This window comes from Petromyzon marinus, chromosome 47 (assembly GCF_048934315.1).
Source record: "Petromyzon marinus isolate PM22_M1 ecotype Great Lakes invasive population chromosome 47, UKy_Petmar_22M1.pri1.0, whole genome shotgun sequence".
In the NCBI taxonomy this organism is placed as follows: Eukaryota; Metazoa; Chordata; class Hyperoartia; order Petromyzontiformes; family Petromyzontidae; genus Petromyzon; species Petromyzon marinus.
The window spans coordinates 4,872,205-4,889,776 of NC_133713.1; the positions used below are offsets into that span (position 1 = coordinate 4,872,205).

Below are 17,572 nucleotides of genomic sequence, written 5' to 3' on the forward strand. Positions count from 1 at the left end.
ATCGCTTCTCGGCCTTTTGGCTAAGATCAAGTGTAGTATCTGTTCTTATCAGTTTAATATCTGATACGTACCACATTGTGGTACCTTATATTAAATTGATTTTTGGGACAGGGAGATGGAATAGGGGCTTGCTCCGTCCACTCCGCGCATCAACCCGGTATTGCAGTACCTCCGGGAATGGTGCACCTCCCCGCTTGGGGAGGGAAAATGTTAAACAAAATCAGATACGCTTCGGTGGTTTTTCTTTATTCGTTTCCCCAGTTAATAAACTGCATGGATGTTGCACAGTGGAGCCATCAGGGAGGACATGGATCGTCGGGACAGGCAAGGTACGACGTGACTCCCGAAAAGAAGCGATGCAGCCAATTATTTCACCCTATCCACACTCTAGCAGTTCCCATGTGGAGGTGACATCGCCCAGCGTTAGCACATTTGTTATTCGTTACAGGGGTTCATTATTCGAATCTGGATTTGAAACTGGGTTCTGAGCGACCCCTCAACCTCGTATGGTGGCGAGATGTTAACTACATCGCCTGGTATACAAGAGGTCGTGGGCTCGATCCTTACCCTGGCGCCTGTAATATTTGGAAGTTTGCATGTTCTCCCCGTGGTGCCATGGATTTTTCTCTCCATTTATAATCAACCTGAGTATTTAGCTGCTATTCATTTCCACGCGATAAGCCACTTCGTTGAGCTACCATTTGTGGTTCTGAAAAACAGCTATACAGCTCAGTGGGCCTTACCTGCCATAATAAAATACAGTTGAGTTTTTTTTTCTAAAAGAGTTTTCCCCGTCCACCTCTACAACCCACCGCCACCGTAGCGGCACTCGGGGTAGCGGTAGGGAAAGTCCGGCCGGCATGGCCTCAGCGAGTCGAGCAGCGAGCGGAGCCACGCGGCGGCCTGCGTGACAACGCGTGGGCCCATGGCAGAGTCCGCGCACAGCGCCAGCAGCGAGTCCACCTGGTGCTGCAGGCCCTGCGGGGAGTGGAACGCGCCGGTGAGCAGCGGCCGCAGCGCCACGTGGCACACGAGCGCCACGTTGCGAGCCTCCAGCTCGCCGGCGGAGGGGAGGGCGCTGCACGAAGTTGAGGGTGGATGCGACGACGATGGTGGCGACAACGTGGAGAAGATGTCGTCGCTGAATCCCGTCGCGGTTGTTGTGGGCGGCGCGCTCGCTGGAATTGCACGCGAAACAATAAGCAGAGCAAAATGTGAGCCTTGATTCTCATTCAGATGAATTAACTATCGCTTCATGGTAGGAAAAAAAATATTTATCAAGATTTGATTAAGTATCCGTTCATGTCACTCAGACATTTCCTTCCCAAAGAGTCAATTTGTCAATATAGTAATCGGGTTTATTAATCTGGTTTCATATCGCATTGTGCATTCACAACCACTTCCGTTTCCACGCACTTCTTTCCACGTTATTTTGAGGAAGTATAAAAAAAGATAAAATTATTATGGTGGCATTTAAAATTGTCTAATAAAAGCAGTTTCGGTTTTCCAAACACCCACGGCGCAAACATGACAATTTAATTTCCCTTGTGGCGAATCGAGCAAAAAAGTTTAAATGCAAACGGTTGGATGACTTTGCTCCTACAAGTGAGTAACTTTACTCCCAACTCAATTGACAAACACCTTCTCTACACAGCTTGGCCACGGCAATGCAATCCCAGTGAAACAAGGGACTGCACGAGATTTTATTTGCTCACCAAGAGAAGCCCAGAGCTGCTGCTCTATGTGTGTGTGTCACGTGTTCAGTGTACAAAGCGGTGGGGAGCGGTGGCACTGTGGTTGGCGCAGTACGCTCACAATTTGGCGATCTGAATTCAGAGATCCCGCTATCACCGTGATTGGTGGGTGGCATCGTTTTGGGAGAAGTCTGAGCTGGCTCGGGGTGCTCTCAATTGGAAGGTTGCGAGTTGAAATCCCGGTTGGGGAATTTGACTCAGTCCATCATCCTTCTCGGGGGTCGATAAAATAGATATCACACTTTGAGGAAGTCAACAGTGGTCCTATGGAATATTCCTTCATGGGGATGTGGAATATCCACCGCTGGCTCGCTATCAACAGGATATAAGCATCGATTTAAAGCTTTCGTGACTGCAAGGATTCATCTTCTTTGGTTCTTTCGGTAAAGTCACGTAGAATGAGAATAAAATAATAAAATAAAATAAAATTATCACGACGTTTAGGCCACAACACAAGCAGCCTTCATCAGGTGAAAGAACAGAACTGTCGGGACGACACCTGATGAAGGCTGCTTGTGTTGTGGCCGAAACGTCGTGAGAATTTTATTGTCATATTTTATTTTATTATTTTATTCTCATTCTACGTGACTTTACCGAAAGAACCAAAGAAGAGGATATAAGCAACAACGCAATGCTCATTTGAGCACGGAAAAATAAAAAATAAAAACCACTTTGACTTGAAGACGCATCATCTATGTAACTCGCATCAATAGATGATGCGTCTTCAAGTCAAAGCCAGCCACACAAGGCCACCAGCCACACAAGGCACAACGCCGGCCGGCGTACGCTGCTTCTGGTCGAAGACTCCGACGACTCTGGCGTCCGCGATGCGGAGCTGCCCATCGCAGCGCACTCCAAACACCGCCCCGTGCATCTCGGTGAAGTAGAGGAGGTAGCCAAAGTCATTGGAGGTCATGCCGGCCGTGATGGTCAGAGCCTAAGAGAGTACATTATTTATTGACGTTAGGACATCCCACCTTAAAACGATCGACTCATTATGAAGTTATCATGGATGAAGTCGTTTATCTACCCCTACGCACTTTTTCAGTAGGGTCCTGCGTTCGATTATTTGACCAATTCCATGGAACGACTGCTTCGGCGTAATGTAGGAGGTAAAAAACCCAAGTCCCCGCATTTGCTCTACTGCCACACCCGGTCCACGCGCTGCAGCGGGGGGCACGCACCTGGTAGGCCAGATCGGCGCTGCGTTCCGCGTCGCCACCGACGAAATGGGCGAGCGGCACCGTGCCCACCGACACGGCCAGCCGCCCACATGCACCGAAGTACCGGGCGAACGGCCACCCCTCCTGCATCGGAAAAATCTTGGGAGGACAAAAAAGAGACACGAGCGTATCAGTGGCGGGGGGTGGGGGGAGGGGGGGGGGAGGGGGGTGTGCTTCCGATTAAATTCGGATCGATCAGAATTGTTTATTTTGTTTTTGACGATCACGCCTGGGTACGATCAGATTTATTCCACCAGAAATTGTCACGCAACGTCGCTCTGGTGGAGCTCCGCGTGCGTTTTCTTGGCGCGTACTTTTCTTGCACTCGTTCGCAAAGTCTCCTGCACGGTATCCATGCCGTGGCGGCGCGACCCACTGGTATGATGGGTGGTGCGGGGGGGGGGCCCGCAGCAATGGACTTTGAGCAAACCCCCACGCCCGTTACCTGCTGCAGTACGAGCTGGGGGCTGGCGGCGAGCGTGAAGAGGAGACGGAGTCTGTCGCGCTCGTCCAGGTGATGCATGAACACGCTGCCCCCGTCGCTCGCCTCCGCAAAGCGACGGACGATGCGGTCCAGCAGCCTCTGGGAGGGACAGGCCAGCAGTGGAGACCGCAGACCCTGGGGGTGGCAGCAGCAGCCAGCGGCGGCGGCGGCGGCAGCAGCGGCAACGGCCTCGCAATTGAGTTACAGTGAGGACTCGGCGTGTCCTAGATGCAACCGCTCGCATAAATAATCCCCACCCTGTTCTCTGTGGATCAGCTGCTGGACTAATCGCCATCCGTTTCCATCTGCACGGCAGTTATAACAACACGACTGTATACACGTTGAACCGTTATGTAGCCGGTCGTGCTCATCGGAGGGTGCGGCAGTCTAAATGGATAAAGAACAGCGTGGTTTCAGTTTCTTTTATTAGGTACCAGCGGTACTACCCGGCTTCGCCCGGGACTTAGATTCACCACGCCCGGCCGCCTTTGTCTCCCCAGTGGCGATGTTCACACACCACAGCAGTTACTCGTTTGAGGCTGAGTCGACCTAGGGGAGGCCCAGGACCGGTTAAAATAATCGTCACCGGTGGTGGCCGTGAGCGGGAATCGAACTCGGGTCGCCGGGTTCGTAGCGCGGCGCGCTTAACCACTACACTACAATGCGTTACGCTTCCACATGCGCGGGTCACGTGACAGATTTGACGTCACAGCTCACTTGCTGTGCAAAAAATATATGCATTGTTGAGCTCCCCCCCCCCCCAAAAAAACCCACAAAAGTATATTTTTATAATTGTTGCATGGTGTACAGTCTGGAAAGTACCCACATGGCAAATGTCAAGTTTGTTGCATGTCGGGAAGTATGCTAAACATTTTGAACAGACACATAATCACAACTTTACCTTTTATATATATGGAAATAACGCTGTGAGCCATGCGGCTCTTGACTCCGGTGCAACCGCAACAAAACAAAAACATGAACAAGAGAACATCTTCAAGTGACTACACAAAATATGTGTACCCCTGCCTCTTCCAAGACGTCTGGCCAGTGTGGAAGAGTAGGCCAAACACCCTTTAGATGTGCTCCCTCTCGAGCTCCCGATTGCAAACAAGTGTCGCGTACAGTCAGCTGTTAGTTCTAAGCGCTAATTGCATTGATGAAATTTGGACCAATTTATGACCAATACAGCTCAATACTTACATAAAATGAACACCACTGAGTTGAACATGTAACGTGTTTTTAAAAAAAATTAATCTCGATCATGTTAAATTCGGTCAATACATTGGCCCGTATCGATAATATTGATGTAAACGTGCCGACAATGTTTTTCGGGCGGTGGAGAATTAACGGCACGCATTGCGGCATCTTACAACCTGCCACGTGGCCAAACGCAACAGCGAAAACGGATCGTTGAACTCGCTGCGAAAAACCAACGATTCAAATTGACCGATGATGCCCGATGGCGTCCGATGGATGACGACGCCGAGCGAGATACCCGCCCACGATTCGTTCGCGTAAAAACTCCACCTGCACCAAGTCGACCGTCAGCCGCTTGGCTCGCGTCCACCGCCGCAAGCGGGGCGAGCGGCGACGAGCCGAGTCGCAGGGCCCCGTGGCGTTGCGTCGGGCGCACAAAGCCACCTCCAGGGCGTCCGCCACCGGCCGCTCCAGAGGTCTCGCTGCCTCCACCACCCGCCAGGGCTCGCCCTCGTTGCAGTGAAGGCCTCGGTAGTGCGTGCGGTCACCGGGCGTGCGTCTCGACCTCCCGCCGCCGTAGCCACCGCCGGCGGGACCCGGTTGTGCCGGTGACCATTCCTCGATTCTGGGGGCGCGCGCGTGTGGGGCAGGCGAGCCGTTTAGAAGCGTGGCATGGCGGGGCGCGCGGTCACGAGGGCGGGTGAACGGGGGGGGGAAAAGTTACATCAGGGATTGTTGATTGTCCCTTTGTTTGCTTCGTGTTGTTTTCGAGCAAGACGTCTCGGCAGTAAGGGACGGCGGCTAGCAATTTAGAAAGGTTGCGAGTTCAAATCCTGGTTGTGGGTTGACTCGGCTCGCCCCTTTTTCGGCGGTCGATAAAAATAAGTACCGCTCTGTCAGGGAAAAAGTCAACGGTGGTTGTCCCATGGATAGGCTCGCCCCCGTCGTAGGGCGGAACGCGGAATTTCCACCACTGGCTCAATGCCGAAAACAGGAGAGACTGAACACCAATGCCTCGATGGTGATTCTAAGTGGCAAATCGCCGTGAGTGGCACGGCGCGTGCAGGAGGTTTCAACCCACGGCGCTTTGTATTCCTGCTCGCTACACTGCGTGCGGGTGCGGTGTTCATGGCAGGGGCCTCACACGACGTCGCCGCTGAGGATCTGGGGGCAGAGCGAGGTGCCCAGGCACAGGTCGCACTTGTCCACCTCGCAGAAGCCTCCCAGGGCCTGGCTCGTCCCCGTGGGCTCCGCGCGGACACCGAGGGTGGCAGCCGTGGCAGCTGCGGAGGCGGCAACGAGAAGCCAAGCGCACGGCCCCGTGCCGTGGCCACCCCACCGCCGCGCCACCGTCACCGCCATCGTCGTCATCATCATCGTCCTCGGAATCGTCGTCATCATCCTCGGAATCGTCGTCATCATCCTCGGAATCGTCGTCATCGCTGCGGAGTTGAGGCCAAAGCGACGCAAGTTGAATACGAAAAAAAGCAGCAGGAAAAACAAATGTGTGTGACCACCCCCCTCCCTCCCTCCCTCCTCCGTCATCATCGCCACTCAGATCCACGGGGCGGTGGTCGTTGCTGGGTACGCTCAGCTCACTTTGCCCCCCAAGTTCAGTCTCCTCCGCGGTACCGGACTGTGTATCACTGCTCTGGTGCCCCCCTCCCCCCCCCCCACACAAGGGACTCGACTGCCCCCCCCCCCTCCCCACGCCCTCTTGCTCCCATCCGAGGACAGCTGGAGCCGGGTCTGATTTTTTTTCCATCTCTCGACATCGGTGTCTGTGACCAGGTTAAGGTACGGGCCGTGAAGCACGTGAGCAGGGCACACACGAGGCACGAGTAGCAGCTGTAGCTACAGCTGTAGCAGCTGTAGCTACAGCTGTAGCTGTGCGTGCGCTTGACGTGTGTCCACGCACTACGGTACCTTCACCAGAGAGAGAGAGACAGGCGCGATCGCCATCGGTGCGATTCGCTCGCGTCTCGCCGTCACGCCGATTTTGGACATCCTGCACGCCAGGTCTCGGTGGATTCTTAAACCTTGTTTTGCGTGTACGTTACTGCGCGTTGGACTTCTTTCGCACCGTACGTAGCCGAACCGTGCTATTATCGGAGGTGCGTTTTTCGCGACCCAATGCACGCCAGTTGGTTTTAATTGCAAGTGCTTTCTCCGAACGAGGCGACGTTGATGTGCCGCGCAACTTTGTGTAGAACGACTTCTTCTGCTTTGAATTCGACCCCCTGCTTCCATGCCGTGCTGGGTGAGCTCCCGGCTGGGTGACCACCGCCACCGCCACCACCACCGCCACAGCACGCGGGGGCTGCGAGTCCACGTGGGTGGAGCAGAGTTCAGCGAAAGGAACATTTCCATCGGGCGCTTCTCCTACGCTCGCACGTCCTCGTGCTGTCCGCTTTCACCCACCAACGCGGTGAAGTATGGTCAAAGAACCCCAGAGGAACCCGCGCAGCCGTGGCAAGGCCCTGACAGTGGGTTGACAAATGTCAGTGTGTGTGTGTAAAAATGTAGGGAGGGCTCGTACAGCCCACACTCTTGTATTTGGATTGATTAGGCTTCCGTGGCGGTAAGAAAGTGCAAATAAGGTCGCCTATCGAGGACTGCCAAGACCTGGGGCTTGATTTATCTTTCATGTGGAAACCAAAGCTGCAACGTAGAACTAAGAAACCAAGGATTTGCCGGATTTCAAAGGTGGTACGGAGGGGGGGGGGAAACGTCGGGAAATGCTAATTCCACTCTGGAGATTTAATGCGCGTGGAACTATCGCGGCGCTGTTTGTTGGCAGTGCTGCTCTAGTCTCCGTGAACGTCGCTGTTTAATCTGCTTTGCTTGGCTCGCTCGCACGCCTGGCCCACGAGGGAGACAGTCGCTCACTTCCCTCCTGCGTCTCCGGGGGGGCTGGGGGGCTGGGGGTAGGGTCTGGGTCTTCGTGTCTGGGCTGCGCCGCGCGAGCCGAGAGCCGAGAGCGCCGCGCGAGTGCTCCGCTCCCGCCCGCGTCGACGGCCGTCTGCCCGTGACGGAGGGGGCCCCGACAAATCGCTGCGTCCGTGATGTGACAGACGACCCGATGGGGCGCTACGGTGGCGAGGATGTTAACTACCTCGCCTGGTATGAAAGAGGTCGTGGGTTATAGCCTTACCCTGATGCCTGCTGCATATTGGGAGTTTGCCCGTGTCTTTCCCCGTGGTCGCGTGGATTTTGTAGCCGTGTTCCCCGGTTTTCCCCTTCACATTTTAGAATCAACATCACGCGCTTTGGAGTATTTTGGCTGCGATATATTAATGTCCACGTGATAAGCCGCTTCGTTGAGCTATCATTTGTGGCCAGGTCGCTTCTGAAAGGGCTACATAGCTCAGTGGACCTTACCTGGTAAAATAAAAAAAGCATTGTTTCCGGTTGAAATATTTTTTAATATATATAGTTTAGTTTACTTTCTCCAACCGGTACCACTGCTTCACTCGGTGCCCTTCTAAGGCCTTTTGTCACTGCGTCGTCGCCCCCGCTGCGTCATGTGGCTCAGCGGTGGAGCGAGCGGCTCGCAGATAGGAAGGTCGCGGAGGTCAAAATCCTCCTCCTCCTCCTCTGCGGTCGATACACAAAAAAAAATCGGTGCCGCTGAGTGGGGGAAATCAAAAGCGGTTGTCTTGGGGGAGAGACTCGCCTCCGTCATAGGAATGTGGAATTTCCACCATTATCTCGGGGCCCGATACACAGGAGATGAGCGCCGCATCGATGCGCATTCGAGCAGCAGGAAATAGCTTCACATTTTAAATTCGTAGCAACAAAAAAATATACAGGCTTGGGGAAAAACGCTTGTCCGACTTCCCCGGCTCGTTTTTCCTTCCACTTTTGTGTTCGTCGCCCAAGTTCCCCGGGTCTCAATCTCCCGGCGCGTCTCAACCGCGGTCACCATCCCGTCATGTCGCGTGGCTTTCACTCCCAAACCTGCGTCTTGAATTCACTGCGAACGGACGTTCACACGCTTCGACCGACTTCTCAGTTCCTCACAAACCATTTTTTTTCCAGAGACAGCCGTGCAAATCGCGAGCGTGGCACGTGACTAGCAGCGAGAGGGTACAATGGATGTGGCTTGCCGAGAAATACTTCTTAGGATGGAGAACCCGGCTGAGATTAAGCCCTGAGTATAGAACACCCGTGGCACGTGTTATTTTTTAAAAATATATATAAATCAGCGAGCGTTAATTGCTATGCCGTATGGATATCAGAACCGTGGACATTGTCCAAAAGCCGCAAAACATGCGCAAAGACATTTGGAGAGCGAGTGCACTCGGAGGAGAGTTACCACGCGGATTTAGAGGACTATGCACGTTAGCGACGTGACATTGACGCTAATGTTACTCGCAGCCAATGTGGGGGGGGTGGGGGGGGGACACGTCGGAGAGGCTTGCCCACCGTAGAGATGGAGCCGTCGGCTGGTGGCGGAGGAGCGAGACGGGTGGTTGAATCGCAGGACCAGAAGAGATGGGGATGACTTATGGGCGGGTTCATCCAGCAGTGGATTAGGTTACAGCTTCTCATTCTTTCGTACGGCCGCTGACGTCGATGCAGAGCAGCAACAGCTACAATCTCACATTCAGGTTGGTCAAGCCAGATAAGCGCTTGAGTGAGCAGCGGATTGTACCGCTGTGATGTCTCATTCTGGCCACAGCCGACGATGGTGATGTAAGCTACGTGGAGTCGGTCGTGCTTACTTGCTTGCTCCAGCCTTCTACTGTCATCAGCCACTGTCCGGCCACTGCTGGATGAAGGCCTCCCCCACACAAGATAACGTAATATGCAAGTAAATGATACGCACTCGCTCGTGTGCCCTGCGTGCATCCGCCAGGTGTGGCATCGGTTGCCCACCTGTGGCACCTTCTCGGTCCGTGCACGCGCCGTAGAATGAAGACGCCAACTCGGCCTCCGGTTTAGTTTTGGCTTTTTTTGTTTGATTACCGTCGGCGGTCACCGTCGCGCACGCAACCTCGCGCGAGGTTTAAGCAACGCGCTCCTCTAACTTCCACCCCACTGCTGTCACGGTCCCCGATGGCTGCAAGCGAGCAAGGGGTTTTAGTGCGGCCTCGTCGAAAGCGCAAAAGTCCGGTGGCTTACCAGGCAACGGCCTTCCTCCCAAAGGGTCTCAACAAGTGCAGCTCCTCTTCTCGAGCCACGCGCACGAACAAAACAAAGTCATTGCGACAACGGCAACAACAAATTCAGTTTTGTTTATTTTCCACTAGCTTTATAGAACCTTGTCTTTTTTTTTAACGAAAACCAAAAAAGAATAATCTTTTTTTTTCTCTCCGTGAAACCTGTCGGCTGGATTAAACGACAGATGAAAGAAAAATGAATGCAGGCGGCTTGGGATAAATTTCAGGAGCCCGGCAAGTTTGGCTTTCGTGGCTGGGCGGTGAGCGGCTGGATGCCTGCTGGAGTAGGAAGCCGGCAGGTTTTGTGTCACCCAACGCGCGCGCCTTGCCAGGGGCCGGAAGGTAACAGCGCCTGGCCCCGCAGATAAAGCGCCGATCCCAGTCTGCAGTTTCCTTGTCAGCGGATTTGGGCAGGATGTTGTTGCAACTCTTTTATCCTAGCAAGGCAGGAAAGCTCGTGAGAAGGGGTATATATTGTTTTTCTCTTTCCCCGTGAAAACAATTCGTTAGCTCTCAATATGATGTTAAACCTTAGAATAAATATTTGTCTTGGCGGCGTTAATTATTGGGGAATTGTTAGGCGTGTTTATGCACATTGTGTTTGTAACATTCAAGGGTTTAAACAAATATCCCTGCTCAATTCATTACTCCTGAGTGCAATAAATGAGTACATTTATGAATGGCAAAAGTTTACAATGACTGACTTGGATAGCATGGATCAGATTTGTAGATTTTAAAAAATGCAGTTCTGCACTAAGGTGAATCACAATGCAATTAGCAATACATTTGAAATAAACCCTACACCTTGAAGATATTCCGTTTGAAAGAAAGAGCACGAACCTTTTGACTTTTGAACCTTTATTTACTAGTTGCAAGATTAGATTATATCTGAAAAAGGTTTACACCAAAAAAGTACGATAGTTTATCAAATTAAATTACCTCTTTTGTAACTGGACTAATGGGACGCTTTAAGTCTGCTGTAATCGCAGATATCGAGCGCAATCTTTCACACTTCACGCAAAGCACCCCGTGGAATTATAATAACAGATCTATCAGCTCTATTTAAAAATAGTTTTACAAACTCCATTAAGAGGGGGGTGGGGGGGGAGAGGATAAAAACTGAACACTCGCTAAAATAACAAAATTGCTCCTGTGGCAACACTTAAACTTGTAGTCGTTACTCCACCATGAAAGACTCAAAGAGTCTCAGGACGCATTTCGTGAGAGCGTTGCCTGACGTGTTTCATCATCACTTGGAAGTCGGCGCCCAGTGCTGCGATCTCTCTGAATTGCTGGGAAATCCATGCCACGGAGTTCATTTAACATCGTTTGTAACGTTCGTTTAAAATATGAACATTAAGTTTCAAGTAGAAACAAAGTTAGTTCAACAGAAGTCCTTTAAAAAATACATATATATAATCAAGTGTGCGTAAAATTATCATGAAACGAACGAAAACTGTCAATGCAGTTGTTGGTTAGCGCACTGAACACGGACAGCCGAGTTTGATTTCCTGGCCGCGGTTAACACCGGTGGGCGAGTGAGATCTGAACTGGATTTTGGGCACCCCCTTTACCAATCTGCATTGACCAGCGTGGTGAAGTATGGTCAAACAACCCCCCGCGACCTGACACGGCATGAAGAGACCCTCGTTGCAGCAGTGGATAGAGCTGTACGTTTAACAAAATCAATGCGTAAACACAACAGCGCTGGTCCAGTTAAACACCACGACGACGCTGCTGCTGCTGCTGCAAAGTGAAACTCGTCGGGGCGGTCACGTGGCCTCGCGGTAACCCGTTCACTGCTCGCTACAGAGGTTCACGGTCACGAATTCCAGCGGACGCCCTGGTTAATGCTGCCGGTGCATTGACCGTAACATACGACGCGGCCAGTTAAAGATGCCGTGGTCCAAAATTTGCCAAATTCTAAAAATAATTACACTCAAATTAGTCAAATGGGATGACGCACATCACAGCTCACGGGCTATACTGTTGGCAACCCCCTCTCGGGTCGCCTTCCCGCGCCTCCGTTGTTTGGCGCTGCGTAACAAGTCGTGCAGCGCCGTGGGATGCCGGAGCTTGCTTCAGGATTCCGTTTCAATTGTCTCGTCACAACGTAAAGGCTCACGTGTTTGAAGCTCGTGTCAGCGGGAGAGACGTGAAGGCGATTTAAAGACGGCTCCAGAAGGCGTCGTGGCGTGCGAGGAGGACGAAACGTGTTCGGCTCCGGCTCCTCTCGCTCGTGTCTTCACGCAACTTGACTCTGCACAAGAACGGAATTCGCAATGTGTAGGCTATGCACAATGCGACGATGAAATGTAATTCACGTTTTAATTTAAAAAAAAAAAATTACAGTCTCATGTTCACAAACACTTTCAGCAAATCTGGTGCGAAACCACCAGTTCCTGAAGAACTACGTGACTTGTACTTTTTGTCTTAATTCACCATCAATACATTGCGCAAAATGTGACCGACTGACGGTCAGCAAGATGAGTTTCGTCGTTTTGTGTACGGTAGGAAATATTAGGTGTCTGGCACGCGCTCACATGTTTGCTAGGCTCGGTTTAAATTTCCAGAAAAAGAAATGCAAACATTCGTCAGTAATATCGGCATATGGGGCTTCTTCTCGGGTTTACATTAACCATCGGGCATTGGTTTGAGCAAGCAAACTTCAGAACAGCCCCAACATTAACTGGCTCGTCAGCGGTGAGGCTTGTGAATGATTTACCGCTGGGTTGACCGAGGCCACCCGCGCTTCCGTCTTTACGATGGGGCCACTTGGGCACAATCAGCGCAACATTGCAAAAGCTTCACGCAGTTTAATTAACGACTGTGTGAGCACAGGAACCGGGTGTCGCAGCTCCGCAGGGTCGCGTTCACCCGTGCCTAAATAAACGCTTAGCCGGCCGGGGTACTCACCACGGAAGGGCGTGCACGACCCTCGCCACTGTGACACGTGCTCACACCAGCTCACCGTGGAAGGACCTGCAGGACCCACCCCCCACTGTGACACGTGCTCACACCAGCTCACCGCGGAAGGCCTGCAGGACCCTCCCCCCCCCCCCCCCCACACTGTGACACGTGCTCACACCAGCTCACCGTGGAAGGGCCTGTAGGACCCTCCCACTGTGACACGTGCTCACACCAGCTCACCGTGGAAGGGCCTGTAGGAACCTCCCACTGTGACACGTGCTCACACCAGCTCACCGTAGAAGAGACTGCAGGACCCTCCCCCCCCCCACTGTGACACGTGCTCACACCAGCGCACCGTGGAAGGGCGTGCACGACCCTCCCCTCTGTGACACGTGATCACACCAGCTCACCGTAAAAGGGACTGCAGGACCCACCCCCCCACTGTGACACGTGCTCACACCTGCTCACCATGTAAAGGCCTGCAGGACCCTCCCCCCCACTGTGACACGTGCTCACACCAGCTCACCGTGGAAGGCCTGTAAGACCCCCCCACTGTGACACGTGCTCACACCAGCTCACCGTGGAAGGGCCTGTAGGACCCTCCTACTGTGGCACGTGCTCACACCAGCTCACCGTGGAAGGGCCTGCAGGACACTCCCACTGTGACACGTGCTCACACCAGCTCACCGTGTAAAGGACTGCAGGACCCTCCCACTGTGACACGTGCTCACATCAGCTCACCACGGAAGGCCTGCAGGACCCTCCCCCCACTGTGACACGTGCTCACACCAGCTCACCACGGAAGGCCTGCAGGACCCTCCCCTCCCTCCCACTGTGACACGTGCTCACACCAGCTCACCACGGAAGGCCTGCAGGACCCCCCCCCCTCCCCCCACTGTGACACGTGCTCACATCAGCTCACCACGGAAGGCCTGCAGGACCCTCCCCTCCCTCCCACTGTGACACGTGCTCACACCAGCTCACCGCGGAAGGCCTGCAGGACCCGCACAAGGTCCCCATGAGGCCGTTGACGACCTGCACGGCGCACATCACGAGCTCCACCAGCGAGTAGACGAGCAGCAGCGAGAAGAGCGCCACGTGCCACTCCACGATGTTGTGCGGGAGCAGGCAGAATCCCCACGTGTCCGGGTGGCTCAGGTAGTTGAAGCTGCACGCGCAAAGCGCACACGTGGTCTTCATGAGGATTCGTCTTTTCAAAAGCCCCCCCCCCACCCAAAAAAAAAAATCCACCTCTACCCCAAGCAACGCTATCGTACTATGGTGGATGAAGGCGCAGCCCTGCAAGTGCTCAGCTCAGGAGGAGTCACTGACCCGATTGCTTGCTTCATGTCTTTAAAGAAGTAGGACCACGTTCCGCTCTAGCAGTAAGGCCCGTAGTCCAACGCCACGGCCGACACGATCACGCAATATCCAGAGCCTACGAGGCCCACCACTCCAAAGATGACGCTGCCCAGCATCTGCATCGGAGAGGTCATCGGTTATCTGTACTGTAGATCTAAATCAGCTCAAGAGCCTCCCGCGAACCACGTGACCTGTGCGACGAGCCCCAGTCCCCGCCCCCTGCGAGAACACACGCTGCTCCGTGTCGCTCACTTCTACGCGCTCCTTGCTTCTGCCCCCCCCACCCCCGACATCTTGACGCGGTCAATGCCTCCTCCCTCTCTTCCCTCTCCTCCTTCTCCTCCTTCTCCTCCCTCTCCTCTCTCTCCTCCTTCTCCTCCCTCTCCTCCTTCTCCTCCTTCCTCTCTTCCCTCTCCTCTCTCTTCTCCTTCTCCTCTCTCTCCTCCTTCTCCTCCTTCTCCTCCTTCTCCTCTCTCTCCTCCTTCTCCTCCTTCTCCTCTGTCTCCTCTCTCTCCTCCTTCTCCTCTCTCTCCTTCTTCTCCTCTCTCTCCTCCTTCTCCTCCTTCTCCTCTCCTCTCTCTCCTCCTTCTCCTCCTTCTCCTCTCCTCTCTCTCCTCCTTCTCATCTCCTCTCCTCTCTCTCCTCCTTCTCCTCTCTCTCCTCTCTCTCCTCCTTCTCCTCTCTCTCTTTCTTCTCCTCTCTCTCCTCCTTCTCCTCCTTCTCCTCTCCTCTCTCTCCTCCTTCTCCTCCTTCTCCTCTCCTCTCTCTCCTCCTTCTCATCTCTCTCCTCCCTCTCCTCCTCCTCCTCTCCACTCTCTCCTCCTTCTCCTCCTTCTCCTCTCTCTCCTCTCTCTCCTCCTTCTCCTGCTGCCGCTGCTCGTCTTGAGCCGTGCCCTCGTCTGCCTCGACTCCCACTCCCGTGGTGTGTGTGTGTCACTGTGTGTGTGTGTCACTGCGTGGTGTGTGTCACTGTGTGTGTCGTGGTGTGTGTGTGTGTCACTGTGTGTGTGTCACTGTGTGTGTCGTGGTGTGTGTGTCACTGTGTGTGTCACTGTGTGGTGTGTGTGTGTCGTGGTGTGTGTGTGTCACTGTGTGTGTCACTGTGTGTGTGTGTCACTGTGTGTGTGTGTGTGTCACTGCGTGGTGTGTGTGTGTGTCACGGCGTGTTATGGCTCTTTAGTGGGGAGCGGTAGTGTAGCGGTTAGCGCGCTGCGCTATGAACCTGGCGACCCGAGTTTGATTCCCGCTCACGGCCAACACCAGTGACGATTATTTGAACCGGTCCCGGGCCTCCCCTAGGTCGACTCAGCCTCAAATGAGTACCTGGTGCGGTGTGTAAACATTGCCACTAGGGAGACAAAGGCGGTCGGGCGTGGTGATGGCCACCCACCTCCTTGTGTACCGTTCTGGCCTTCATAGGTGCTCGCTAACAGCACTTGCCCCTACAGTCTGTTAAGGCTATACCGGGGATCTTTGTGTGTGTGTCACGGCGTGGTGCGTGTGTCACTGCGTGTGTCACTGCGTGTGTCACTGCGTGGTGTGTGTGTGTCACTGTGTGTGTGTGTCACTGTGTGTGTGTCACTGTGTGGTGTGTGTGTCACTGTGTGTGTGTGTCACTGTGTGTGTGTGTCACTGTGTGTGTGTGTCACTGTGTGTGTGTGTCACTGTGTGTGTGTCACTGTGTGTGTGTGTCACTGTGTGTGTGTCACTGTGTGTGTGTCACTGTGTGGTGTGTGTGTCACTGTGTGTGTGTGTCACTGTGTGTGTGTCACTGTGTGGTGTGTGTGTCACTGTGTGGTGTGTGTGTGTGTCACTGTGTGTGTGTGTCACTGTGTGTGTGTCACTGTGTGTGTGTGTCACTGCGTGGTGTGTGTGTGTCACTGCGTGGTGTGTGTGTGTCACTGTGTGGTGTGTGTGTCACTGTGTGGTGTGTGTATGTCACTGTGTGTGTGTGTCACTGTGTGTGTGTGTCACTACGTGGTGTGTGTGTGTCACTGTGAGGTGTGTGTGTGTGTCACTGTGTGTGTGTGTCACTGTGTGTGTGTCACTGTGTGGTGTGTGTGTCACTGTGTGTGTGTGTGTCACTGTGTGTGTGTCACTGTGTGTGTGTCACTGTGTGTGTGTCACTGTGTGTGTGTCACTGTGTGGTGTGTGTGTCACTGTGTGTGTGTCACTGTGTGTGTGTCACTGTGTGGTGTGTGTGTCACTGTGTGGTGTGTGTGTGTGTCACTGTGTGTGTGTGTCACTGTGTGTGTGTCACTGTGTGTGTGTGTGTCACTGCGTGGTGTGTGTGTGTGTCACTGCGTGGTGTGTGTGTGTCACTGTGTGGTGTGTGTGTGTGTCACTGTGTGGTGTGTGTATGTCACTGTGTGTGTGTGTCACTGTGTGTGTGTGTCACTACGTGGTGTGTGTGTGTATGTCACTGTGTGTGTGTGTCACTGTGTGTGTGTGTCACTACGTGGTGTGTGTGTGTCACTGCGAGGTGTGTGTGTGTGTCACTACGTGGTGTGTGTGTGTCATTGTGTGTGTGTGTGTCACTGTGTGTGTGTCACTGTGTGTGTGTCACTGCGTGGTGTGTGTGTGTCACTGCGTGGTGTGTGTGTGTCACGGCGCGGTGTGTGTGTGTGTCACTGTGTGTGTGTGTCACGGCGTGGTGTGTGTGTGTGTCACTGCGTGGTGTGTGTGTCACTGTGTGTGTGTGTGTCACTGCGAGGTGTGTGTGTGTGTGTCACTGTGTGTGTGTCACATGCTGTGAGGCGAATGTCGCGAGCGGTGTTTATTCTGTGAACGAAGTTCGTGACGGATATATTCGTGAACGAAGTTGTTTTATTGCAGGCAGCGACGACTCTGGTTGGGAGTGAGTGGTGAGTGTCGGTGGGTGGCTGGAAGTGGTGAGTGTTTGGGAGTGGTGAGTGGTGAGTGTTGGTGGGTGGCTGGAAGTGGTGAGTGTTTGGGTGTGGTGAGTGTTGGTGGGTGGCTGGAAGTGGTGAGTGTTTGGGAGTGGTGAGTGCTGAGTTTTGGTAGTGGTGGGTGGCTGGGAGTGGTGAGTGTTTGGGAGTGGTGAGCGGTGAGTTTTGGTAGTGGTGGCTTGCTGGGAGTGGTGAGTGGTTGAGAGTGGTGAGCGGTGAGTTTTGGTAGTGGTGGGTGGCTGGGAGTGGTGAGTGGTTGAGAGTGGTGAGCGGTGAGTTTTGGTAGTGGTGGGTGGCTGGGAGTCGTGAGTGGTGAGTTTCAGTGGGTGGTTAGGAGTGGTGAGTGGTGAGTTTTAGTGGGCGGTGAGTTTTTGAGAGTGGTGAGATGGCCTCACCTTGAAGCGACCGCCCATGCATCCCCCGAGTCGGCCTGCTTGCTTGGCCGCGTTCGCCGGCAACAGAATCTGGAGCACAACCACAGCATCACACCACTCGGCATCACACCACTCGGCATCGCAGGTAGCATAGAGTATCGAGGTAGTATAGTGGTAGTGCGTGGAAGGGAGTA

The 17,572-nt window shown here is 53.6% G+C and overlaps 2 protein-coding genes and 1 non-coding gene across 7 annotated transcripts in view; 1 reads left to right on the forward strand and 2 right to left on the reverse strand.

Annotated features, from left to right (window-relative positions):
• Positions 1 to 191, forward strand: LOC116952642 (U2 spliceosomal RNA). The gene has a single exon (XR_004404486.1). It is a non-coding gene; the product is annotated as a U2 spliceosomal RNA (small nuclear RNA).
• LOC116952454 (divergent protein kinase domain 2B) lies at positions 30 to 10,121 on the reverse strand. 2 transcript variants are annotated; one of them, XM_032971815.2, is made up of 7 exons: positions 9,786 to 10,121; positions 5,803 to 6,100; positions 4,989 to 5,283; positions 3,423 to 3,596; positions 2,939 to 3,076; positions 2,541 to 2,691; positions 30 to 1,178 (listed from the first exon to the last, which is right to left on the reverse strand). In XM_032971815.2, exons 2-7 carry the CDS (start codon positions 6,096 to 6,098, stop codon positions 802 to 804), a joined length of 1,431 nt encoding a protein of 476 aa, XP_032827706.2. In that variant the 5' UTR covers positions 6,099 to 6,100; positions 9,786 to 10,121; the 3' UTR covers positions 30 to 801. The 2 variants fall into 2 exon arrangements, with proteins under 2 accessions (XP_032827706.2, XP_075930428.1); XM_076074313.1 differs by having other exon boundaries at positions 9,087 to 9,792.
• LOC116952505 (transmembrane 4 L6 family member 1-like) overlaps positions 9,883 to 17,572 on the reverse strand; it is a 22,002-nt gene continuing 14,312 nt past the window's right edge. For 2 of the 4 annotated variants that reach the window (XM_076074316.1, XM_076074314.1), the window contains 4 exons: positions 17,400 to 17,468; positions 13,718 to 13,901; positions 11,949 to 12,083; positions 9,883 to 10,260 (listed from right to left, as the gene is read on the reverse strand). In XM_076074316.1, coding sequence (XP_075930431.1) covers positions 11,965 to 12,083; positions 13,718 to 13,901; positions 17,400 to 17,468 — 372 coding nt within the window. In that variant the 3' untranslated portion in view covers positions 9,883 to 10,260; positions 11,949 to 11,964. Of the gene's footprint in view, positions 10,261 to 11,220; positions 12,084 to 13,717; positions 13,902 to 14,065; positions 14,212 to 17,399; positions 17,469 to 17,572 lie in introns of those variants that run through there. The other 2 variants (XM_076074315.1, XM_076074317.1) reach the window with 2 other exon arrangements.